This window comes from Lissotriton helveticus, chromosome 5_1 (genome assembly GCF_964261635.1).
Source record: "Lissotriton helveticus chromosome 5_1, aLisHel1.1, whole genome shotgun sequence".
In the NCBI taxonomy this organism is placed as follows: Eukaryota; Metazoa; Chordata; class Amphibia; order Caudata; family Salamandridae; genus Lissotriton; species Lissotriton helveticus.
In genome coordinates this window covers 323,453,485-323,479,285 of record NC_136065.1, presented here as the reverse complement: position 1 = coordinate 323,479,285, position 25,801 = coordinate 323,453,485, and the positions used below count along the sequence as shown (strand labels likewise).

General features: G+C 46.3%; 1 protein-coding gene across 1 annotated transcript in view; it reads right to left on the bottom strand.

Moving 5' to 3' along the window:
* Positions 1-25,801, bottom strand: part of SCNN1D (sodium channel epithelial 1 subunit delta) — an 83,531-nt gene that overhangs the window by 11,736 nt on the left and 45,994 nt on the right. Inside the window, exons 4-9 of the mRNA XM_078640377.1 lie at positions 22,008-22,111; positions 20,773-20,936; positions 15,518-15,616; positions 13,249-13,366; positions 9,481-9,559; positions 7,308-7,365 (exon numbers count right to left, since the gene is read on the bottom strand). Coding sequence (XP_078496503.1) covers positions 7,308-7,365; positions 9,481-9,559; positions 13,249-13,366; positions 15,518-15,616; positions 20,773-20,936; positions 22,008-22,111 — 622 coding nt within the window. The remainder of the gene's footprint in view (positions 1-7,307; positions 7,366-9,480; positions 9,560-13,248; positions 13,367-15,517; positions 15,617-20,772; positions 20,937-22,007; positions 22,112-25,801) is intronic.

The window sequence follows — 25,801 nt, the reverse complement described above, 5'->3', positions numbered from 1 at the left end:
GCGGCGGGGTCAGGGGGGCCGGCTCAATCCACATCGGGAGGGGCATCCTCAGCTCCACCTGTGGGCATGGGGAAACCTGGCACGAAGTTAAAAGGCGGTTGTTCCCTGGCCAGACAGGTACCACAGGCTGCTAAAGAAGGTATATGGAGGAGGGAATATATCGACATATTGACCTTGCTAATGCATGACAATGCGGGTGCAGACACCAGGAGGATGGGTAAGAAAGAGGAGGATAAGGTTAGATTTCAGCGTTGGCCGGAAAAAACTATTGAAAATTGGACCGAGGCGTTCAACATATTGGCAGCTATCATTGTACAGAAGGACCCAGCTCAGAGCGAGGCCCTGATGGAGTATGCAAACTCCATTCAGCAAGGGGCAAGGGAGTCCGGAGGGATGGGTTGGTTTTCTTACGATCAGGAATTCAGGAAGTCAATGGCCAGTTGCCCGGATATAGGGTGGGACCACACTGACATCCAGCTCTGGTTTAAGCATATGTGCAGGACTGGGAATAGCAAAAGGGAGACATTGCATAAAGCGCAAAGCGAAGGCGAGACAAAAAAGTGGGAACATGAGCAAAAGTGGGAGCAGTATCCAAGGAGGTCCTTCCAACAGCCCTTTCGGGGGGGGGCGGGGGAGGGGACACGGAACTGAACCAAGACGTTTTAACTCGGGGACCTGCAGAATGTTCAATAATGGAGTATGCACCTGGGGTAGGGCTTGTAAGTTTGCCCATGAATGCAGCAAATGCGGTGCCCAACATGCAGCAATTGCCTGCACCAGCGGACATAACACCCCCCCCCCCCCGCTACGTCCCAAGGAGCGGACAGCGCGCGACAATAAGTTACCCAAACAGCACAAAGGACAGACTGAGCATAACAACGAGATAGGCTTCAATTTCCCTTCACAGCATAGAGAACGGTCAGGTCACGTTAAAGGCCCACTTTTCACAGGACAGACTGATCATACCAACGAAATAGGCCCCAATTTCCCCTCACAGCATAGAGAGCGGTCAGAGCACGCTAAAGGCCCCCTTTTCATAGAGTTACAGGAAAGAGGACGAACTGAAGTCAGCAAGGTGTTTGGCAATGACGTATTTTCTAAGCCAGGGAGGGGGGCAGAGCATACTAAAGGTCCATCCCCCATTGTGTTGCAGAACATCTTACCATTGCTAAGAGTGTATCCGCTAGTGAAAGAGCGAATGCTGTTGGTCGATGGGTTTGTTGACGGCTTTAGAATTCCGTACAAAGGCCCTCTGGGACCCAGGGACGCCTTGAATTTGAAATCGGCCAGGGACTTACCACAGGTGGTCAGTGACAAGATCAGGAAGGAGGTTGACATGGGGAGGGTGGCAGGACCATTTCCTTCACCCCATTAAACAATTTCTTAGTTTCACCACTAGGTGTGGTTCCAAAGAAGCAGCAGGGGGCATACAGGTTGATCCACCATCTATCTTACCAGGAGGGCAGTTCAGTCAATCATTGGTTAGAGGAAGGGGCATGTTCGGTCTCCCATTGCTCGCTGGATATGGCCATTGACTTGATCAGGAGAACAGGCAAGGGAGCGTAGTTAGCCAAGGCAGACATCGAGTCAGCGTTCCGCCTCCTACCAGTTCACCCAGACAGTCAACACTTGCTGGGTTTCAAGTGGGAGGGGGCATTCTTTTTCGATCGTTGCATGCCCATGGGTTGCGCGGTCTCATGCGCCTACTTTGAGGCATTCAGTTCTTTTCTCCAATGGGCCCTCACGGCCAGGCATGGTATTCACCAAGTCACCCACTATCTAGACGACTTCCTCTTTTTTGGCAGGGAGGGTTCTCAGGAATGCGCAGAGGCCCTACAGGCCTTTGAAGTCATGTCGGAACATTTAGGTGTTCCATTAGCACCTGGAAAAACTGAAGGGCCTGCTCAGACACTGACATTCCTGGGCATAGAACTTGACACAATGAAAGGAGAATCCAGACTCCCAGCGGAGAAAGTGGGTGACCTGAGGCAGGACATTAGTGCAATGATTGGCAAGGGTAGGACAACGCTCGAGGAGGTCCAAAGGCTGTTGGGCAAATTGAACTTCGCAGCGAGGGTCATACCGGCTGGCAAGGTGTTTTCCCGCAGGTTGGCAAAGGCGACGGCCAGCGTGAGGAAGAGGCATTATTTTGTAAGGCTGGGGCCGGGGTTGCAAGCAGATCTACGAATGTGGGACGAGTTCCTGAAGAGTTTCAATGGCACAGTGATATGGAGGGCCCCCTGGGAAAGTAGCCAGGGCTTATGTCTATTTTCAGACGCATCCGGTCGAGTAGGATTTGTGGTGATTTTTGGAGAAAAATGGTGTGCCATGAAGTGGCAGGATGCGTGGCGCAAGAAGGGAGTGACTGCAAATATAACGGTCCTGGAACAATTCCCCATTGTGGTGGCACTGCATTTATGGCCAGGTGAATTGGCCAACAAGAAGGTGGTGTTCTGGTCTGATAACTTAGCGGTGGTCCAAGCCATCAATGGCCTGAGTGCCAACTGCCCGTTAGTCTTAAGTCTGCTGAGGGAGTTAGTGAGGGCAGGGTTGCGAAGTAACATTGAGTTCAGGGCTAGGCATGTCGAAGGTGTCAAGAATGTGGCAGCTGACGCTCTCTCTCGCTTTCAGCTGTCACGATTCCGGGAGGCCTGGCCGCAGGCGGGGGAGGAGATGACACCATTCCCGACTACCCTATGGCGGCTCCTTCAGTGGGGGAACGGTTGAAGAGGATGGGGCAACGTTCCCTGGCCCATACGACCAGGAGAAGATATGCGGCCCAACAGACAACTTTCAGCGATGTGATCCTGTCCCTGGGAGCATCAGCATTGAGTACAGCGGAACAAGTCGAGACTTTTGTAGTATGGGCAAGGGAGGCTGGCAAGTCACACTCCTGGGTGTGCGGCCACCTGGCAGCACTGAAACATGAGACTCAATTAAATGGTGAACAGGATCCAACGTGCTCATTCAAGATTGGGGCAGCACTGAAAGGGTGGGCCAGGGAGGAAGTGAGGATTCCCGACAAAAGGGCGGGAGTCGAATTCCCGGCTCTCCAGCGCATGTTGGACACAGTACCGTCTGTCACGAATTCGGCATTCGAGGCTCAGCTCTTCTCGACAGCCTTTTGCTTAGCATTCTTTGGGGCCTTTAGGGCCAGCGAGCTAGTGGCCAAATCCAAATCTGACAGATCAGGGAGGGCTTTAGACATGATGGACGTCTGCGCCAGGGATCCATTGGTACTGTGGCTACGAAAATCCAAAACAGATCAAGTGGGGAAGGGCGTGTCCATCACTTTACATGCATTTGAGGATCCCAGGTATTGCCCGGTCACCTTGGTTAGGGAATACCTGAAAATCAGGCCTCTGTTAGCAGGCACCTTTTTAATTCATGCAGACGGCACACCATTGACCAAATTCCAGTTGGAGCGAGTGATGGCCTCAGTGATGGCCAGAGCAGGGTTGTCAGCCACCAACACAGGTCAAAAATTTTCAAGCCATTCCTTTAGGATAGGGGCGGCCACTGCTGCTTACAGGGCTGGGCTGGGTGAGGAAGGTGTCAAGAGGGTGGGTAGGTGGTCATCCTCTTGCTATCAGCGCTATGTCCGCCTCTGAGTTCCGGTGGCCTCAGAAGGCCGTGCCTTTCCACGTGGGTAGGGAAGAGGAGCCTTTAGGGCAGCAGGCATGTTTTCACGAAAAACGCGTCAGAAGTAGAGATTTTGGAGTGTTGTCAGTATTTATTCAATAACGATTTTGTTTGCAGTGCAGCAATTCATTTGTAGATGTGAGAAAAAAAAAGGAAAAAAAAAAAAGAAAATTATTTTGTTTGGAGTGCAGTGTCAACTTATAAATAAAACAGTAATGCCAATGGTGTCTTTTCTTGCAGCTGATTGTTGCGTGTGGGTGATGGGCCATTCTTACGTTACCAGGCTGGAGCAGTGGGCGATGCGCAAGAGATGGGATCTGACCTTAGCGAGGACTCGAATTCTATGGCTGGGTTTCCCGGGAATGAGATGGGGTCAGCTGAAGTGCAGACTTCAGCAATGTCTAGCAGCACGGGGCGGTCCTCCCAGCATCCTGATTATCCATCTAGGGGGGAATGACCTGGTCAAGGTGGGGAGGAGAGCCTTAATGGAAGCCATGCAGAGGGATGTGACAGCTATAACTAACCAATTGGGAGCCACGGAGGTAATATGGTCTGAGATTGTGCCCCGCAAGGCCTGGAGGGGAGCACGGTCGGTAGTTGCAATAGAGCAAGGCCGGAAGAGGGTCAACAGGTCCATGCAGAAATTCATGGAAAGGAGGGGCCTGGGGTTCATTAGGTATGCGCTGATACAGGAAAGGACTGAAGGATATTATGAAAGCGACGGAGTACATTTGTCTGGGCTGGGAATGGATGTCTTTCTCCTAGACTTACATGAAGCCCTGTCGGCGGCAGGGTGCCGGTAACTGGGTAGGTGGGGGGCTCTGTCATCGACGGGGGCCTCCTCCAGAGCTGTGGCGGAGTACAGGGCGATCTGGAAGCAGATGGACAGTAGGGGTACCTCTGCGGCAGAAGGATACAGTCTAAATACCTCTGCCTGGCGCAGTAGGGTGCCCGAGCCAAGAACCTGGAGCCGAGGGGGTTCTAGGAAACAGCGTCAGCGCCCCGTTAGTCCTTCGGGCGGTCGGGGGGCCTGAACCGACCGGGGGTGTGCCTCATCTCCCCGCCCTGACAGGGGGGGCGGGAGTCTAACAAAATAAAGTGATAATGTACTGCACCGTCTGAGCATCGCCTCGCCGTGCAAGATGGCTCCTTGGGCATGCGGATCAGCGAGAGGCTGCCACATTGGATTGCCTGTAAGATGACCCACCTACCAGTACCTGTGTTGTACGAAATAAACCTGCATCACTGCTTTCCCACAAATATGTCTCATGGTTTCCTTGGTATGTAAGTGTATGTGCGCAGGGCGGAGTAAGCACTGATGGTGTGGGCACTATGCCGCTGGCACCACGACACGAAGGGGAGCATGGGTGGACAGCGCCCTAGTCCCACACGTCGGGCGAGCGTAGCCTGCAGCGCGCCCCCCTGAGCCGCCCCCCCGGCCAACAGCCAATGGGGAGGGCTCTCCTGGGGACGGGGGGGGGGGCGTGTCCAAGGGTATATGACCTGGCCAGCATCTAGGCTCGGCCTTTCTTTCCCGCGCCGAGTCCGAGGCTGCTCTGCGCTGTAACCCACCCTGAACCCTGACCCAGCTGCAGAGCGGCTGGCACAGTTATTTTTTTTTAATACCTTAATGATCATGTTTTATGTTGCAGGCGGAGTCACAGGGCGATCTGGAAGCAGATGGACAGTAGGGGTACCTCTGCGGCAGAAGGATACAGTCTAAATACCTCTGCCTGGCACAGTAGGGTGCCCGAGCCAAGAACCTGGAGCCGAGGGGGTTCCAGGAAACAGCGTCGGCGCCCCGTTAGTCCTTCGGGCGGTCGGGGGGCCTGAACCGACCGGGGGTGTGCCTCATCTCCCCGCCCTGACAGGGGGGGCGGGAGTCTAACAAAATAAAGTGATAATGTACTGCACCGTCTGAGCATCGCCTTGCCGTGCAAGATGGCTCCTTGGGCATGCGGGGCAGCGAGAGGCTGCCGCATTGGATCGCCTGTAAGATGACCCACCTACCAGTACCTGTGTTGTACGAAATAAACCTGCATCACTGCTTTCCCACAAATATGTCTCATGGTTTCCTTGGTATGTAAGTGTATGTGCGCAGGGCGGAGTAAGCACTGATGGTGTGGGCACTATTCTAACTCCGCTGGGGCGTCACTTTGGGGAATGCGTTGTAATGGATTATGTGGTGTAATGACATGCGTTGTAATGGATTTCGCATTGTAAAACATTTGTTGTAATGACACGCATTGTAACGCGTGCATTGTAAACAATGTTTTCCGTATAGTAGCAATTAGATGTCCGTTGTCAGTTTAGATGCCAATTATACTCATTCTGTTACATATATTCCATGGCACTTCTATCCCAGGTAGGGAAATAGGACTCTAGACAATCTTCAAATCCATCTAGTAGAATTTGTGTGGCAATGAAAACTCCCATAATTATCTACCAGACTACTGAAAGCCTAGATAGGCAAACCTAGACTACTACACAGAGGCCCAGCAATAACATCTTTGGAGAAAGACCTAGGAGAGTCAGATAAGCCTGGGTACACATGGAAAGATCTGTAATGGGAGATCCTCTAGGACTTGAGCTGGTTGTCTAGGAAACATAGTCCACAAAAAGTTTATTGTAGCCATATTGCCAGCACTTTACTAGGCGTGTGAGACATAATTGCACTGAAGTATTAAATCGCAACATTTCCATTCCCTTAACACCATCCATGATGACCTGGAGTTCAAAACTGCTAACGTAAGTTCAAATTTTCAGAGAAGGCAGGAAACCAATTGTAGAATTATGTTTATCAAGGTACACATGAGTATGTTTGAGAATGTAAATTAATGTTCGGTGTTTAGGAAGCTGCAGTTGAGGATTAGAGTGTCACTTATAAGACTTCTGACTCAGGGAGAAAAACTACTTTACATTGTTTGACTGAATTAAGGTGTTGATCTCCGCCATTGATTAAATACATAATTAGTTTGAAATAAATAAATGCCGACCCACCCGCCACTATCCTGGCACTACGCCATCTGCTGTGGGGAGAAGATTACCCCCAGGTTATCAAAACTGGTCTTCCAGTCTCTACTAATTGCTAAGATGACTGCTGCAAGGCAGTGGAAGCAACTCTGCAGCCCAACATGGCATGGGGAGGTTATACTGAAATGTTCCACGTTGATTCATTAGACTTATCTTTTCTTAATTTTTTAAAGTGCTATATAATGAACTGTGGGGTGCTATTGTAAACCGGATCTTTGACTACACAGAGAGTGATCAACATATATTCTTTTTTGTCGACCTGTGTTTCTTGTGGTGCTGGCACTAAACTGAATAAAAATTGTTCTGCAAATAAAAAGACAGAATAAAGAATTGGCTCGGTCTAGAGGTCTTTATTGCATCAACAAAGTTGTGACCTATCTCGTAAATGGCAACAGGATAGTCCCTCCGCCACCAGACTTGCAATATCCCTCATGCAGTTCAGAACTGATCTCTCACCTTATCAAGGGCTACCTCATCAAGTTGTGTTAAGGTACTTTCACGCTGCAAGGTCCTATGCCTGTCAGCAAACACACTCTCTTATTTTGAACCAAGAATATTCCTTCCTTGTGCAGCCTTTTGATGTGACCTGGGTAAGCATGTGCTTTATGAATACCATTTTCAAAGTTTCTTACCTCAGATGAACTCTTTGTCCACTTTGCTGTTCCGGCAGACAGCCCATACCAGGTCTCACTGCAAAAGTAAAACACAAACAGAAAGTTTTAAGAATTGTTTTGGGGGGATTGGATTGGTGGAATGGTCCCACATTAGCACGTTATGTCTTCCCTCACACATCTTACTTCCCTGATTTTTTTGTATAACTTTAAGCTGATAGTTACAGATCAGTAGAATGAGTCATCTGTTGCACAGAAGTAATGATTACATTCTGAATATCAACTTTGGAGTATGCATTTAGTTTCAGTATGGATTTAGACTAGTTACATATTTTACACTATGAAAGCACGTCAGCATTGTGCGAGTCTGCCCCTGGGGGTGGACAAGCACTTGTCAAGCTGTTGATCCATTCACTGACTGGTGCCAGATGATTTGATACAGGCAGATGAACACAGATTTGGTTAGCTGTGGGCAGCCAAGTGTCCGATGAAGAGGGTTGAAAGGGTACAATGTGATTTATTATCCATTATATGCTACACAGGTCCTTTTGCTTTCCAATAAACACTGTCACAATTCAGTTAGATTGCATTAAGACCATGCACATTAAAAACACGGTTCAGTTCATCTTTACTCAGAAACACTGGGTTAACATCATACCAGCTCTGCAGACCCATCCCTGGAGAGCAACCAAAGAGAGTAAGCCAGTTCAAGGCTATCCGCTTTACCCACAAGGAACTTCTTGGCTACTGTCAGAATAACTTTCTAAAGTCATCCAGTCGAGTCATCTTCCAAATACGTGATAGCAGACTCCCAAAACATACTTGTCACTTACACAACATATTCCAAAGAGTTGGAAGCAGTACCATTTATGTTCGGGGCTCCAATCTACAACGCCCTCCCTGCACAAAGGAAAGCTCGTCAAGGTCCACATGCGGCTGAAGATCCACCTATTCTGATTGGTCTGCAACCACGTTTCACTCTGCCCCTATGGTCAACCACATTCCTCACGCTTAGTCAAAGCAACTCTCTCTTTCTTTAATCCTTGTTGCCCTGTCGGATGCAAACCAGCATCCACTGCGACTCCTCAGTCTGGAACTAGGATTCATTAATCTCCACTGAGGATTTTCCATCTTGCTGTACATGGTTTCACAGTGGATATGATCAGGATTTAATCTAACTCGACATGGTTCTATCTGAGAACCTGGTCACCGTCCTCACATTTTACTATTATAGTTATTATTAATATTATGTATTTATAAAGTGTGATCAGGACCAAAAAAGATGTGTAGGCGCTTTACCTATGCCAGTTAACTAAGAGCAAGGTCAACATTGAGAAAAGGGAAAGGGAGAAAAATAGTAAACATTTAAGAACCTTCAGATGTTACAAAGTCACCCATGTTCGTGTTTCTCTAACAAGAATACTGTATTACCAGGTCATCAAGATCTTTGTTTAGTGCTCCCCAGGCCTATTTCTATATCACTGCCCCGACAGTAAAGATCTGAGGTTTCATTTTTAAAAGATTCTGTGGCCATGGTTAACATTGGTCACTAAGGCACCTATGTCAGAATTCTCTACTATTGCCATGCAGAATAGATGAGACTTAAAAGTACTATGAAAAAAATCCCATGATTAGTAATTTGTCATTCAGTAATGGGTTGTTTCCTGGTCAAGGTTGCCATGTCAGCAGTGATGAACCCAGTGTTTTCTCTATAGTAAGATATCTGTAAGGGCTCTTCAGCTCTGATATATCAGCCTTGAAAGAGCTTCTCCGTCCCAGATGATTCTATGAAAGATAACCTACGTGTTAGATTTGTAGTTCGAGATAGGTGGCTTAATTAGCCCTTGGCTGACCACAGCCGGCCATATTTAGAGGTCTGTGCCTGGAAAATTGACTCTCATGGCTCATTAAGCCAAATAAAGTATTTATGACTGGCTGGTATGCACCTTTTTTTGCTCTATGTTTGGTGTTTGTTATTAATGTAATTCATTTCATCAAGAAATATTTTTTTCTTGAACTCTCCAATTTTGCAGCAGACAGACTATGTGAGAGGTCCAGTAAATTCAAAATTATGCTGACAACCCAGAGGCTGTAGAGTTGTATTAGTCCAGTGACAGTGACTATCATATAATATAAAGCGTTCCATAATATTCACTCTTGGAAGAAAGACCCTATTTTGAAGGGGTGTACTTACTGGCACGGTTTTGGGCACCTTGCATAGCAATCGAGTTTCCGTCCCATGAGCTTCTCATGTAATTTGTAGAAACAGTGTCCTGAGGAAAGAGATGGGGCAAATAATTACAACAGGAAAGAGCTGTAGCTCAGCACAGGCATGAAACACAGATCTGGGTGGCCCAGGGGATTGGCACAGGGATACTGGGCTTTTCATCTAATGGACAGGAGGATTTGTCAGACTGACACTTGGACACTTTGCTTTTCATCTGTGGGACTGGCACAGGGACTCCTGAGACTTTCGGCTGTGGCACAAGTAAATGATGGGGCACGAGACAGGCACTGGGATATTCTGAAAGATACAGGGGAGTGCCATGGGGATAATACACCCGTCGCTTCTAGGACTCGGTGGCACTGATGATGAGTCCAGGGACTGCCACCTGGATACAGGGCCCACCTCATTTAAGTGCTGGTTGACTCGTGTGACTACTGCAAGGACACAACAGCTGTTATGCGGGCTGAGGGGTTCAGGTGTTCAGCACATGGATCCAGAATGTGCCTAATCTCAGTTTGGATAGGAGGGGGGATTTACATATGGATACAAAGGATGCTAGGAGAATGGCGAGATGAACTCTGGGACTGTCACCTGGATACAGAACCTACCTAATGTAAGTACTGGTTGACTCATGTGATTACTGCAAGGACACAACACCAGTTTATTCTGGGGTTTGGTGGCTCTGAACTTTAGTACATGGACGCAGAACCTTCCAGGTCCCAGATTGGATAGGTTGGGGATCCGTATGTGGATGAGGAGTATCCTACACATATGATGATATGTCTCAGGCAGTGGCTCATGGAGACAGAGCCTGGCACCTCTAAGACCAATTGTCTCTTGGGATTGGTACAGGGATACAAAGCCTGTTACCCTTTGGACCTAAAGGCTCTGGTCATTGCTTTAACCCGTTGCATGCTGATGACGGAACCGCTCGGTCATCAGCTGCGGTGGCGCTGTGCTAATGACGGAGCGGTTCCGTCATGGCCCTGCCGCCGCGCCTGTGCGGTGCGGATTCCGCGCCTGCGCTGGGCGTTCTATTGAGCGGGCAGGGCCATGACGGAACCGCTCCGTCATCGGCACAGCTCAACCACGGCTGGTGACGGAGCGGTTCCGTCACCAGCATGCGACCGCCCCGCCCCCATAGCACTGCGGCGGAATAGCCGCCGCAGTGAAGGGGTTAAACATCCATGCATGCCTAGGGATGGCTGAGTTCAGGGATTGACACATGGATTGGAGCTTGTCTTCTCAGGACTGGATAGCCTGCTGCGAATGATGCAAGCCTGCCATCACTAGGAATAGATTACCTCTGGGGCTGACACAAGTATGAAGGGTTACCACTTGCAGAAAGGTACGGCCTAGGCAGTCTGCATAGAGATATTGGACCTTCTCTAGCTAGGACTGGATTACACAGGGGACCAGTAGAGGGCTAACATATGACTCGAGAGAGTGGCACAAGAATAATATCTTGTGATGGCCAAGCGGACCGACAGGAATATACGGTCCTGCGTATATAGACCTCGACTGCACAGAGGATCTGCACAGGCATATACCGTCTGTCCTGTGGGTGGATGGCACAGAATGTTGGAGCGGGCAAAGGGAGCCTTTCACACTTTAACCCCTTCTAACGTGTTGCAGCCCTTGGTGTACAATAGACACCTCACAGAAAGTAACCATCCATAATGTTGTGGGTAGCAGATCAAGGGCACCATTACTGCTAACAGGAAAGTGCATTTTTCACTTTATTCTACAAAAGCTTTGCACTCTTCACCCAGTTTGTATTTCTCCATACCGGACTATGCATGTCTTGTGCACTCTCACTTTATATGCAGCTCTTTAGGGTGCAGTTACATGAATTATAGCAAATGTTGCAATTAGGTGCTATGTATCATCATATTTCAAATCGTAGACCTGTGCTATTTTTACTTTGTGGGTAATTAAAACGCACCTCTTCCCTCCGTTATAGATCCTGCTTTTTGTTAGTAGCCTCCTAATTTCTGCTATCAGCACTGGGACGCCCCTTTACCGGGGCAGCGGTGCGCTTTATAAAAAAGTGCAATATAACATTACATAGGTGCGTGCTAATTATTACCGTATTACACGTTGTGGGGTTCTGCTATTTTTTGCGCCATTTCTTTTTTTTGCATAGGCGAGTAATATTGATCACCATATTTCAAAATGTAGGAGAGAGCTATTTTTGTGGCATTTCTTTTTTTTTAACACAAGAGAGTCCTACTTTGCAGCAGCAAAAATATATGGTATTTTTTCTCTTTATAAACTAAATACAAACAGACTTATAGAGACGTATGTTAGTCCTATAATATACATAATCTAGCCTTTCTTGGAAGCACCAGTACTGTTGTTTACAAAATACAGCAGCCTAGATGAAAACTGTTGCACCTGCCCCATTAGGGGACTGTCAATAAGAACCATCACACTGCCAGATATAAAGCACAGAAACTCTCTTGAGAAGTACATTGATTTCGGTAAAAGAATAGCAGCTGTACTGGGAGCTACTAATGTATTGCACACCAGCCCTCCATAATAAGGCCCATAATGTTGCACTGAAAGAATAGCCATTCCAGGAAGTGTGGGTGTCTTCAATGACAAATATAGCTGCTGTGTATGAAGTGGTGGCAGTTTCCTACTAAACATATCATGGGCCTGTGCAGCAGCACTACTAAGATGGTGCATGGGTTGGAAGGCAGGTGGTCACCATTCGCAACTGTAACCTGCAGCGGCGGCTTCTCCGCTAAGGCGAAGGAGCGCCAGCCCACTGCATTTTGAGCAGTGAAAAACTGAAAAATAAAATGATAATAACACTATGTTTTTGTGATTTTATTTTTCTGCTGTCAGGTAGGTTTACTGGGCAGGGTGGGGCTTGGCTGTCTTCACAGCCAGCAGGGGTGGAGTGGTTGGGGCGCTTAAGTGTGCATGGCGGTTTGGCTGGCCATCTGTGACACATTATTAGTCCAGAAGATAGTTTTTTTTATTTTACATTGTGATAAACAACCCAGAGAATGTATTTCTGAAAGTATTACAGAAGTACACGTTTGCAAGTTTCATGATCGGACACAATATACCTGCTTGTGTTTAACCTATAACACACACCTTAGAGTTTTGTAGGGCATGTAAAATAAAGATGAGCAAATTTCGTTTATTTTTACTGAGATATGGTGCCACTCTCCCACGCAGACTAGGGCCAACAAAAAAAAATAAAAAATTTAGGGGCATATTTACAGCAGAATGGAGAAGCGTGGTGTTAAGCAAAATGGCTAACAACACGTTTCTCTATTCTGAAAACACAGGGATGCATCGTATTCACAAGCATACGGCGCACCCCTGAATATGCCCTTGCACTGGTGTTGAGCTCAGCTGCCTAGCCCCAATGCAGGCACCCTTACATCATAGTGCAAGGGTGTCTGCGTTGGGGGAAATGATTGTTTATGAGCAGCAAGGTCTCCCTTCCTGCACATAAACAATCATTCATGGCGTATCGAAACTTCTATGTGTGCTGCTTAATGCAGCACACATAGAAGTTGCAAAACGTTATTTGTTTTTTGATTGTTTATGTGCAGGAAGGGTCACCTTCTCCCCCTGGGTAGCGGTCCATCTGTGCTGTGGTTCTTGAAAGATCCCGTTGGACGAGGAACTTAAACATTCAGTGGAGATTTAGCTGAGTCAACCAAAGCTTTGCCCCCTATAACACCCTGTGGGAGTTACTATTTTGTCACTCACCCCAGCCAGGATGTTTTTTGTAGTTGCAGTATTCAGCCCCAGGGGGCAGAGGGTAATAATAGTATCCACAACCACAAAGCTGGATCATTGTGTACTGGAAGCAAGAGTGGACGCAGGCCTGCGAAGAGAGAAGATAAACTGATAAACTGTACTCATGGATAATTATCTTCTCTCAAAATGGTATTGTTCTTTCCCCATTCATAACATACATATTCTAGGAACTTTTACCTCAACATAATTTACTCAGCGACGTACTGATAAGTCTTAGCCCTTGATGACGTATACCAAGGAGAGGTACCCCTAATCGAGCAAGACCCTCCCTTACCACTAATGTAGACATCCGAATGTGGGGACCTCTGGGGTGGAGGTACTAGGTAAAGGCAAAATGCAGACCTGCCTTTCCCTTCAACCAACCTAAAACCCCATCACCAATCCTTTCAGACCATATTTTAAAACTCTCGACAAGGTGCTAAGCACTTCTATATCATGTCTATTTTTCAGACTTTCTGCTGCAGATTCCTTTTGCAACCTGCCTATACAAGGAGGAACATAGGTGAGCGGGAAATATTTGGCTTGCCCTGTGCACTGCTCATGTGCAGAGAGAGGCTACTGGGGTGCCCTTGCCTTATAAGACTGACACACACCCCTTTAGTTAATTTGGCTGTGATTCAGGTGTCAACACCCAATGCCCATGAAAAAGATAGAGTTATGGTGGAAATGGTGGCCATTTTGTTTTACCACTTGGATGGAACTAATAACTACTGCGATCCACACTCATGGTGTGTACAAAAGGACAAAAGAAAATGGCAGCTGGGATACTCTGTACAACCCCCACCAACCACCACCACACACACATATCCAGCACTGAGCAGCAATAAGCTTGTGAGAGGAGGGTGGGAAAAGAGAGACGCCGAACTTCATCTCCAATGTGTTCACGAGGAAAGCATAAATTGACAGGTGGGACCATCAAGGAATGGGCCCTGAATATCGTGTATGGAATATTGTTATACCTTAATAATTGAGCTAAAATATGAAGGATTAAAATATCAATATGTATAGATTTTCTATACCTTACTCTATACGTATACTTTGACAATATATATATATATATATATGCATTAAAGGCACGTAGATGTGAAGTTAAGAATAGTAAATGTATTCTTCCCTATATGTACTTGCTTTTCGAAATGTTTCTTCTTGATATTTTGACAATGATAGTAAGGTAAAATTATATTCCATATTTCATACACCAGGCTACAACCTACAAGTAGCACTTCCTATACCACACAACTCCAGGCAGAGTTTACATACAAGATAATAGAAGAAACACCATCCACCTCACACCATTAGGGCTTAAATCAGCTCTCCTGTAAACAACGTAATAGGCCCAGAAGGCAGGTATCACCCTTTGTTTATCACCATAACCCATACCAGGCACCTTGTAGAGACGTGGCTTTATTTAGAGGGAAACCTTCTAGAACTGTCCACTACAGCACTCTTTAGCAGCACCACTATAACGCTGACTATACGGGGATGGGGAAGAGCGAACATAACCTATGTCAACTACTGTCACCCAAAGCCCTACAACATTAGGATATGGGAGAAAGATCAGTTATCACTGACAGTTCTCCACTGTGGTCTCCCTATTTCAACATCATTATATCGCAGCAGATCTGGGAGAGTGGGCAACCGTGCATGCGACCGGATATTTAGCACCCTTCATGGAGGCCGATAGAAGATGGCTTAAGAAAGCACATTATCCAGGGTTTCCAGATATACAATGTGCTTTTAATGGGACAGAGGACTTAGAGAGTGGCTGTGGTGGAAGGAGGTGTTGACAGGGGACTCTCAACCCTATTGACTATGACCTACCCAAGCACTATGACAGACCCAAGCAGGATCATCGATCATCGCCCTCTACACTGGTCACCATAGTAACCCCGAAGCTTGCATACTGAGATGCCCAGCAGAAACAAGGGTTACAGGTATCACACACTGCCATCACCACGACCCACACCATCCCTTTATACTGCTATAAGAGAGATCAGTTGTCACAGTCAACTTCTGTGGCCTACATCACTTTACTGTTCTCAAGAGAAATGTTCACCATTAACACCTTCAGTATTACAGTGCACCACTTGTAAGAGGTGTAGATGGCTGTTATGGCCAGTTCTGTCCAGCAGCACTCTATTACACTCTTAAGAACAGGGAGTAACAGCTTTATCGCCTGCAACATCCTTGCCTGGCTTTACCCTTTGCAGTTATATACCTGCAAAGTGTAGGAGTTGCTGTCGAGTAGTTTTATCTCCACGTCGCTCCCGTCCTCTGTGCAGCTTCCATAGGGTTCTCCCAACCAGTTCATGTCATCCTAGGACAAGAAAAGTTGCAGGTCAGGCACTACTTAGTACTTTCTTCAGTAAAGGTGTACAACACTTATGATCACCATGTATTCACACATGCACTGATCTACACACATGTACACCTAGAAATGCACAACCAAAGGTGCTCCAAATTCATGAATATGCACAGATAAATGCATGCAAATTGAAGTCTAGTCACTTAAGACTGTCCCTGAGGCTCATTGGCCCAGACATGCAGGGGCACAATGATGCCCATACCCACATTCTCCGAGATACAGATATGCGCATGGGCACACAGTGACCAGCACAAATGGAATTGATGATGGATTACAAGAGTAGGCTTACAAACCCTCACATACTGATATGCTTCCTTCAATGGCCAGAAAATTGAATATCATTTTTTTTTTTTTGGAAGACCTTTATTGTTACTTCAAACGATTACAAGTATGGGCCCACAACCACCAGGGCCGGCCGCTAATTAGTTTTCATCACAGCAAGTCAGTTATGACACGACTCGGCAGCCCGTGAATCGGAGGTACCATAGATTCGGTTAAAACTTGTTATTGAGCGCACCAACTAAATTACAGGATTCAAAAGGCTCCATTTTATAATGTAAAAATGAAAGGATATGGTGCCATACAATAACACAGAGTCACACAAAGCGCGGGCAAAATAATAAAACATCCACAGTTGGAACGATCACAGTTAAAACAGTGGCGCTAAAGCATATGATTGAGGATAAACAAGCATACAGTCACAGTTCGCACCAGTTAAGCGCCCGTCCATTGATACTGATAATACTGTAGGAAGAATAGGCACAGATAAAGAAAGATCGATAATAGACACAAGAGTGGACCCACTATGCTGACCCGAAAAAAAAAAGAAACGAAAGAAAGGCAATAGAAAGGAAACGAAGAGAAAAAAAAAAAGGCCATAGCAACAAAGAAAGGCAAAACAAAAAATCCCCTCCCCGAACCTCCCACCCTGCACCCCTGCAGATGACTACGGCCTACCCCCCCAGCAGCGTGCCTGTCGCCCCAAATAACTGAAACACGAAATATAGAGAGAACGAAGAAATATAAAAGAGTAACTAAACCCCGACACTAAAAGTAGAAATGGAGGAGGGCGTTGTCGTACACATTCCCGTTCCCCCCCCCCGCCTTAACAAAGAATCCCCCACAAAGCAGACGCAATCGAGCAAAACACAATAGAAGATTACACTGGAGGAAACTATAAACCCCGCCCGGTCTCCGTTAACCTAATAAAGCAAATCCCGTTACCGATTAAACCACAATAGTAAACCCAAAACAACAGTCTCAGCCTTGACCCCATCGATCAAACTCGTTGACTCCCTCTGGTAAGTAGAACTTCATCCTCAAATTGTCAAAATATACATAGAAGTTGCCGGAATATAGACTGCTAGATGGAGAAAAGATGGCAAACCCCAAAGTACATGGCCGGTTCCGACGATACCCCTCCCCGACTTCAAGGCCCCACACTGTTTCCTCAGCCATCTTGATGAACCAGCTGGGAAGGGGGTGCAACGCAATCCAACGCAGTACACAGTCTCAACCAAAAGTTACCAGAGTGGGGACAGCAGTTAAATGTTCCACTGGTAGTGAAACCAAGAATTCCAGCCATACAGTCGATACACAGATCGCAGCATATTCGATCAATTCCACTTCAGTAGGGGCAGGCACATCTCCATGCACAGGGTCCGAATGCACCGCTGGGGTGTCTATCTGGAGTAGAGCTGGCCGTCGAGTCCCGTGCGATGAATCAGGGTCCGGTCCCGATTGCCTAATTCCGTCTGCTGCCGACATCAGTTTACAGACCCGGGCCTCCATAGTCACCTGAAGTGCCTCGAGGGCTGCCAGCACAGACCACAGCGGCGGGCCGCACTCAGCCCGCTCCGCCAGGTCTCGCACGACATCAGGCATAGTGATCCCCTCGGAGAGCCCGCTCTCCCCGGGGGAAGATTAGGCGGAGCAGGGATGAACCGTGAGGGACAGATCGTCAACATGCGTTCTTGCGCGCCAAGTCCCAAAGGCACCGGCGAGGCGAGCACTAGGCCTCCGGGTCAGGGACCACCGCCACTCCGCCTCGGGCGTCACACGTCTCCTCACCTTCGAGACGAGACCAGGCAGCAGATCGGCAGCAAAGCAGTCCAAAAGATGTTGAAAGTTCCACGGACCGGACCCTGCCGCCCTCACCAGTCCGCTGTTGTTCAACTGGGACCCCGGCAGGACCAGCACTCAAGACCCCGGCTTTCAGACTGGGTTAGGCCTCAAGTCAAACCTCAACATTACTCCACTCCACAATGTCGGAAAAGTCTTGGGATTGCTCCATCGGACTGCAGATCATTTCATTGACACGGATATGTGGCGGAAAATCAGGAATGACGACAGGAACTGCGAGCGAAAGACGGAGGTCGGCGGAGCCGGGAGACTAAGCGGCCATCTCGTTTGCTGTCGTAGCTCCTCCAATTGAATATAAATTCACCATGAGTCATGACCCACGAACATGTACGGAGACATGATACGCAGAGATACAACAGACATGCATGTGCATGTGTCCCAGAAGCACATGTGCACAGATACTGAAATGTAAACATGTGATGCATTTCCACACGTGTTCACGTGAGTGCATAACCTGAGGACCATACTCTAATACTTGACCGGAGGCTTAAACTCTCACAAACACAAACAGGATCTGCACTGATGCCCACGCTGTAAAGGGGGTAGATGTGAACAAAGAAGAATGTTCCTGTGGAAGGTGTTGAGACCGGAAAGGAGGGGTCAAGGATATAAAGGTCTAAACTTCTCTAGAAGTTACAATAAAACTGTCTGGACAGTGAGACCAAGTGAAATGAAAAGCAATGAGTGGGCATTCAAATGAAGATATTTAAGGCTCGACCTAGAGTTGTCAGGGCCCAATGAGACATGTAAGAGTCATAAGCATAGCAAGGTTTCAGTACAATGTGTTCATGGTCCAAAAGAAGGTGGTGTGACAATGAGGAAGTTGCAGAATACACTGGAAGATGCCTGAGTACAAATAGAAGGTGACTAGTTCCCAATGGACATTTTCAAGGGGATTGTAAAAAAAGGTGTCTATAGGAACAAACGATATCGAGGGTTAAGGCGTCAAAATAGACAATAGAAGGTAGCAGACAAACACAAAATGTTACGTGAGAGCCCAATCGAAAGTGTAAAGGATGCAAAAACTGTATGGAGGAGCTTAATTCAAGATGTTGGAATTCTATTGAAAGTCCTGAGCCTATGGAATTTTTTAGCAAAAGACACACAATTGATGGACGGAATGTAGAACAAATCAAAACATTCACCCCCAGTCAAGAGATATGGGTTAAATCCATCATTCTTTTGCTCACCATGCCACCCCAATTTAGACCTGGCCATTTGCAAATCAGTCTTGACCCTGTGCCTCATGGGAACAATCCAGCCCAAACTGCCAAGCCAGGTCCTCCCTGAATTGGAAACAAGCATCCTAGGACGGTTTTGGGGTTTCACCCCTCATCAGCCAGGATGGCATGAATCCAGTGGCACAGTGAGCCCAGGACCCATGTCTGGGCATACCCAGAGCACTTAAGACGAGATAGTGAAAGACAAACAATTGATGGATGGAATGCAGAACAAATCACACCACTCACCCCCAGTCAAGAGATCTGGGTTAAATCCATTATTCTTTTGCTCACCATGCCTCTTCACTTTATACCTGGCCATGTGCAAATCAGTCTTGACTCTGTGCCTCATGGGAACAGTCCAGCCTGAACTGCCAAGCCAGGTCCTCCCTGGACCGGAAACAAGCATCCTAGGACCGGTTTCAGGGTTTCACCCCTTATCAGCCAGGATAGCATGAATCCAGTGGCACAGTGAGCCCGAGACCCACGTCTGGGCATACCCGGTGCACTTAGGGCGAGAAAACAAAAGACACAGATGGTGAGCAAAATAACGATGGATTTAACCCAGATCTCTTGACTGGGGGTGAATATATGATTTATTCAGCATTCCGTCCATCATTTGTTTGTGTAGCACTTTTCACCCTAAGTGGGATGGGTATGCCCAGACGTGGGCGTCTTGCTCACTGTGCCACTGGATTCAAGCTAGCCTGGCTGATGAAGGGTAATACCCAGAAACCGGTCCCAGGATGCTTGCTTCCGGTCTAGGGAGGACCTGCTTGTCAGTTCGGTCTGGACTGTTCCCATGAGGCAAAGGGTCAATACTGATGTGCATATGGCTGGGTCTAAACTGGGGTGGCATGGTGAGCAAAAGAACAATGGGTTTAACCCAGATCTCTTGACTGGGGTGAATGTATGATTTATTCAGCATTCCGTCCATCATTTGTTTCGTAGGGAATGTTTTAGGCCACTAGGAATGTGTTGGACCCCAAACAGTTATCTATGACTGAGATTAACTCAAGAATTCTACCCCAAATTTTTGTGTTTCTTCAGTGCAATGCCATAAGTGTGACAGGAATGCCCAGATGTGAGTCACGTACTCACTGTGTCACTAGAACCAAGCTGCACCTAACTGAAGATCCCCAACTTGGGCAAAACCAGTCTTGGGTTGCTGATTTTCCGGGTCAGAGAGAACCTAACTTGGCAATTTGGGCGGGACTGTTTCTATTAGAGCAAGACCAATGCTGATGAGCATTCTAATCTGAGAAAAAAAAAGTCTGGGGGAAAAAAGGTGAACTGGTAATGCAGCTCTGAGTAATTAGCAGTGACTGAGATGAAATCAAGCATTCCACTCATCATTTTGTTGTTTACTTCAAGCCAGTGTCAAATCAAGGGCACTGAGGTCCAATGAAAAGGCATATGGTAGAGTGCAAGAGAAAGTTTGAGGAATCAAATACAGGTGAATGTAGCAAGAGGTAAGATATTGAGTGTTTAAGGTGCTATGTTTATGACAGAATGTGTCAGGAAGGACGAGGATGGCAACAAAATTTGTCAAGAGTACCATCATGTTTTGAGAGGCGAAAGCGGAGGTGACTGTGACCCAAGTAAGGTGTTTGGGAAACAATGGAATTTGTCAAGGTGAAAAAGGTGTTGGGCCAAAAGAAAAAATAGGAGGCCCAATAACAGTTGCCTACTAAGTGCAAAGTCCTGAGGTGACATGGCAACTGGTCGTCCATAGGATCAGCTCACCTTCTGGATGCCAATAGATGTCTCTGTGCCCGGCATGATATTGAAGCCACCATGCTCCACGATTGCTGGCTGGTTGTCCTTGTGGATTACGACTCTCGGGCCCCCAGTGTAGGAAAGCAGTGGAAGATGTGTCTTTTGCTCTGCTCGCACAATTAGAGAGAGGCCTGAAAGAATTAAATATCAGTTAAAATAAGCATTATATGCATCAGGATTAGTGGATGAAATCTAAAACCATGGATAGCAACACCATCCCGTGTTAAAAGAATAGGGCTACCATCAAATAAACAATAATAAGGATATTCATTCGAATGTCACGGTTAGGAGCACCATCTAACATTTCAGCAAAAAAAGCACCATCTCATTTAGCAAGGATAATAACATCATCTGGCATATTTGGAGTGGGAATGCCATCTACATATTAAGAATAAAGGCATCATCTGACCCACCTGGAATATGGACACCGTCTGACATAATACTGAGAATGGTGGCCCAATACATGCGCCAACGATTATGTCAGTAACATGGTGCAGGGAACATCGGATATATCAGGAATGGGGCCTATCCTAAATATCAGGTATACGGGTATTGTCAGTTAAAGAACTACTAGAGGAATCGTCCATTATATCAGCAATGAGAGCTCCGTCTACTATATCAGTTGCACCATTCCATATAGTTAAAGTAGAGACACCATCCAAAATATCTGGATTAGAGCACTTCCAAGCTCTTTTAGAACTAGGGGTATCACTAAACACGTCAAAAATAAGGGCACAACAGCCTCTTTACCATATATAGAAAGAGATCTAAGTATACTAAACAGGGTCAATAGAAAGAGTGTGAAAAAGAGGAGGGCAAGAGTAATGATCCAAGTTCAGAGTCGAGGTTGTGATGTTGGACCCAATGCAGGGTTTCTTGTAAACCTCAATCTGAAGGCAAAATAATCATTCACACTCAAGGTTTCTACACGATTTTATACATGTGGCACTCATTTCTACTCCAGTATTAGGACCCACAAACACAGCAGACAAAATATGTCAGTCCTGGCCAACAGCACCATCTGAAACTTCAGGGTTGAAACCAAATAGTCAAGAGACCTAGGAACTGTTCTGACAATGTACATTAAACGTTACCAGCAGTGCCCACCCCCTGCTATTCCATAACTGATGCTAAAGTAGTTCTTCCAGTGGACCTGACTTTTTTATGCCTGGAACAGCCCTTCTTAGGACCAAAGGTCTTACCATATTTAATTCCAGGTTTTGAAGCTTTCGGGAAGGCCTCATTCCAATTGTTTTTGAAGGTGTAACATCTCCCATGGATGGCATGGTGAAACATCACGTATTCGCTGAAAGGAAAAAGAGATTGAAATGTGTTTTCCCAATCTTGAGTAGTAACCCAGATGGTGTCAGCAGTAAGATGTGATAAAGAGGACAGATTAACCAATCAGAAGTAAATAGTAACGTATTAAATTTCAAACTGGATGAAGACGATTCATTATACTGCCACCTTTGGGTAACCGAATGAAAAATGAGTGCATGCCAACGATATCTTTAAAAAATCCTAAAGCAGCAGGTACTGGGTTGAATGTGAGGACATTCCGGCTACTTGTACCAGGCTTCATAATGTTGGCTGGTGGACTCTTTACTTTCTATGATCTTAGTGTGGGCAAACACAGAGACAGACTCCTTCAGGACATCAAGCATGAGATGGCACCTCTGATCGAAGAATGAGAGGGAGTATTTGCAGCACCAGTAGAAGAGGTCGAGTACAGAGGTGGAGGAGGGTATACATCCGCAAAGTGTTTCTAAAGAGGTGCTCAGATGAAAATAGAGGAATTAAATCTGCACCTACAAGTGTTAATTATCTACTGTATAGGGTCCAAATATGGTATGAAGAACAAAACAATACCCACAAACATAACAATTATTTTGAGAATCACCAACAAAAGCAGTCAAAGAGCTTATCTCTATTACCTCTTAGGTCCTGTACACCTGCTTGTAGAGGGTTAAAAGCAGTGCCTGGCCAGAGGCCAGGCCCTGCATCAAACTCCCATTGCTTGTGTCCAAAGGGAATGCAGACGCTTAATATTCTCAGTGTCCGAGAGCACGAGGATTGGGTGCAGGGTCTGGTCAAATGGCTGGCCCTGCAGCCAACCCAGCTGTGTACGGCTGAAGGAAGGATGAATGCAGCAGGGGTTAGCTGCCCACAAAAGTTTGGGTATAGAATTTTGTCATAGGTTACGCCTTGCACTCACCCACCAATACACATGGACAAAGGCAGTGTGCAGCAGGGTTTAGCTGCCCAGCTTGGCACTCTAACTTGCTAAAGGCTGGGTTGGATGCCCGCGACAGGTAAGAGGCTGAGCCAGGCAGAAGGTTGTGTCCTGTGGTTAACCCATGCTGTGCACAGCTCAAGTACCAAATAGATAAAATGCAGATGAATTTACAGATGAAGTGCATCAAAAACTCCATAGTAATAATGAAAAGTAATCAGTTATGTGTTTTAGGAGTGTATAAATAATGTATATATAAATCTCTCAATCAAGACAATACTCTCCAGGCTCAAAGTGCTGCAAAAATAATGCAAACAAGGAAGCAAGAAACTCTGTGTAGTTCCCAAGTTTAGGCGGAGAGCAAGTCCTCTAGCACCCTAAAACACAACAACAATCTGGATCTCCTCACATCAAATGTCTGTTTTGCTAGCAAAGCTTTTAAGCATAGGATTAGCACAGTGCCATCTACGCCAAGATGAAAAATGACAAAAGCTTTTTACCACTCCCTGGCACAGTATTACAGCTTTGGATGGGTAAAATCCAAGCATCCTGGAATGAATAAAGGCAACCTCTCCACCCCGTTTCGCTTTAGATAAAGCTCATTAGAGAGGTATAGCTTTGTCCAGACACATGAAAGGGCGAGATTTTGATCGATACCTTATATCTATTGATCTAAACCTCGATCTGGTCGACTGAACCTTTGTTGCCTGTCTTGGAGGAAAACAGTACACCCATCTGCAAGTTAGTTCACCCAATAAAGGACTCTGCTCCCAAAGATCACAAACAACTTCTAGCTTTCAAAGGTTTATTGTAAAGATATGATAAGCTGCAAATACAGGCATCTCAAAATGAGATTCACGAGATACACAGGTCCAATTACATACATGTGCTCTCGGAAAGCCCTCAGACGAGCAACAGAAATCACTAACACAAGTTCTAAGAATAATAAAGCTATCAGCATGGACGCATATCTCTCCTTCATTTAGGTTGGAGGAAAACGCAAAGGTTAGGCTGTCCCTACCCTGCTCTAGATGGTATCCCTACTTAACCAAATCCCAACCTAACAAAGGTGTCAGCAGTGAATGACCCCCAAGGGAAGTCACCCACTCTAAGTCTCTTGGTGAAAACCTATAGTTCTCCAGTCATGACCCCTCTCTGCCTACCCATCCGCTCTCTAAAGGGTCCTCAGGTATCTGCTCTAACTCCACCCAGGGGTGCTGTCCCTAATACAAAACAGTCAACAACATTTGAGACGCCCCTTGCGAAACGCCTCTCACGTGGTGTAGCTTCAGGCTTTTTCCATGATGCTTTGTATTGGGCCTCAGACGTTAGAGTTGACCTTGCTTCTCAGGCTCTTCTCCGGCCCGCTGATACCCCTTAAACATTCCAGAACCCTCCTCCATGTCTGGGCCGTCTACTGAACAGACCTCTATTCATTCATTTATAATTGGATCCCCCCTTTCCTGTTGCAGACAGATATCTGCCGCCAAGAACCCAACTCTCATAGACTTCTAAAAAGGCTTGCAACATTTCTCAGCCCAGACATGTACGTGTAAATCAATCGTTAAAACATTTCAGGCCTACAATATTTCTCATTATGACTATAGCATTCAACTTCTTCATTAATTAAAGCATGTTAATACTCTTATTCTATTATTCAGTAAACATTTTATAAATCATGGCCCATTTAATACGATGACCAAAACATTAATACAATCTGTGTCGTGAAAAGAAACACCTTCCCTCTTAGCTCCAGCTCTGGCCCTGAGGCCTACCACATTCTGCGTTTAACCACATACCATCTTATGTTTTAACAGCTACACGACATGGATTCAGAAATAATCACGTCTACTAAAATCATATAATGTCACACATTTCTGTATTAGTTCCACTTCTACTTAAATCTCTACATTAGCTATACATTTAGAATATAATTGCAGGTACTATTAGCACTCATGGCATTTCTCCTCATGATTTGTGCTTACTACAGGTAAGTGTGGTGCACTCATACATTTAAGTCAGTTTGCGCTCTCTCAGTTCCCCCCTTTGATGACCTCTCGGGGTCATCACTAACATTTAAACTGACGTTATTGCTGGCATTCTCTGCGCTTCCAGAGCCCTCAGACTCCTGTACTGATTATCTTGTATGGCAGCCAATCTCTGCAGCTGTTCTCTTTGGGCCCTTTCTGACCTTCTTGCTCTGTACCATTTGAATACCCTCACCAATCCCCACAATATAATCCCACAGATCAATATTATGATGATAGGCTTTAGAATATACCAAACAAAGCTTTTGCCTAAGGTGGAAAACCACCCACCAACTGCACTCATTCCGTGGCCCACCTTTTCCCAGACATTTTCTCTACTCAAGTCTTCGATCTCCTTGTGAATATCAGTTATGTTCCTAATAACCTTCTCAAGGGGCTTCGAATTGTCTGGAATGTAAGTGCAGCATTCCTGGACCTTCAAAGCCTTACAGACTCCGCCCTCTTTTGCTAGTAGGACATCTAATGCAAGACGATTTTGAAGAACCATAGCCCTTATCGATTGCATCTCTCCTTCTACCAGCATTAAGGACTGAGCAGTGCTGGCAGACAACCTGTCGACAACTGTTGCCAGTCGTCTAATTTTAACATCATTAAGGATTACTCCCAAAAGAGGGAACATAGCTCCAAAGACATCTCCAACCATTTCTGCATCGCCTACATCTCTCCTTCCCCTCGAAGATGTCTTGCCCTCAATGATCACTAAGTCTTGTGCATG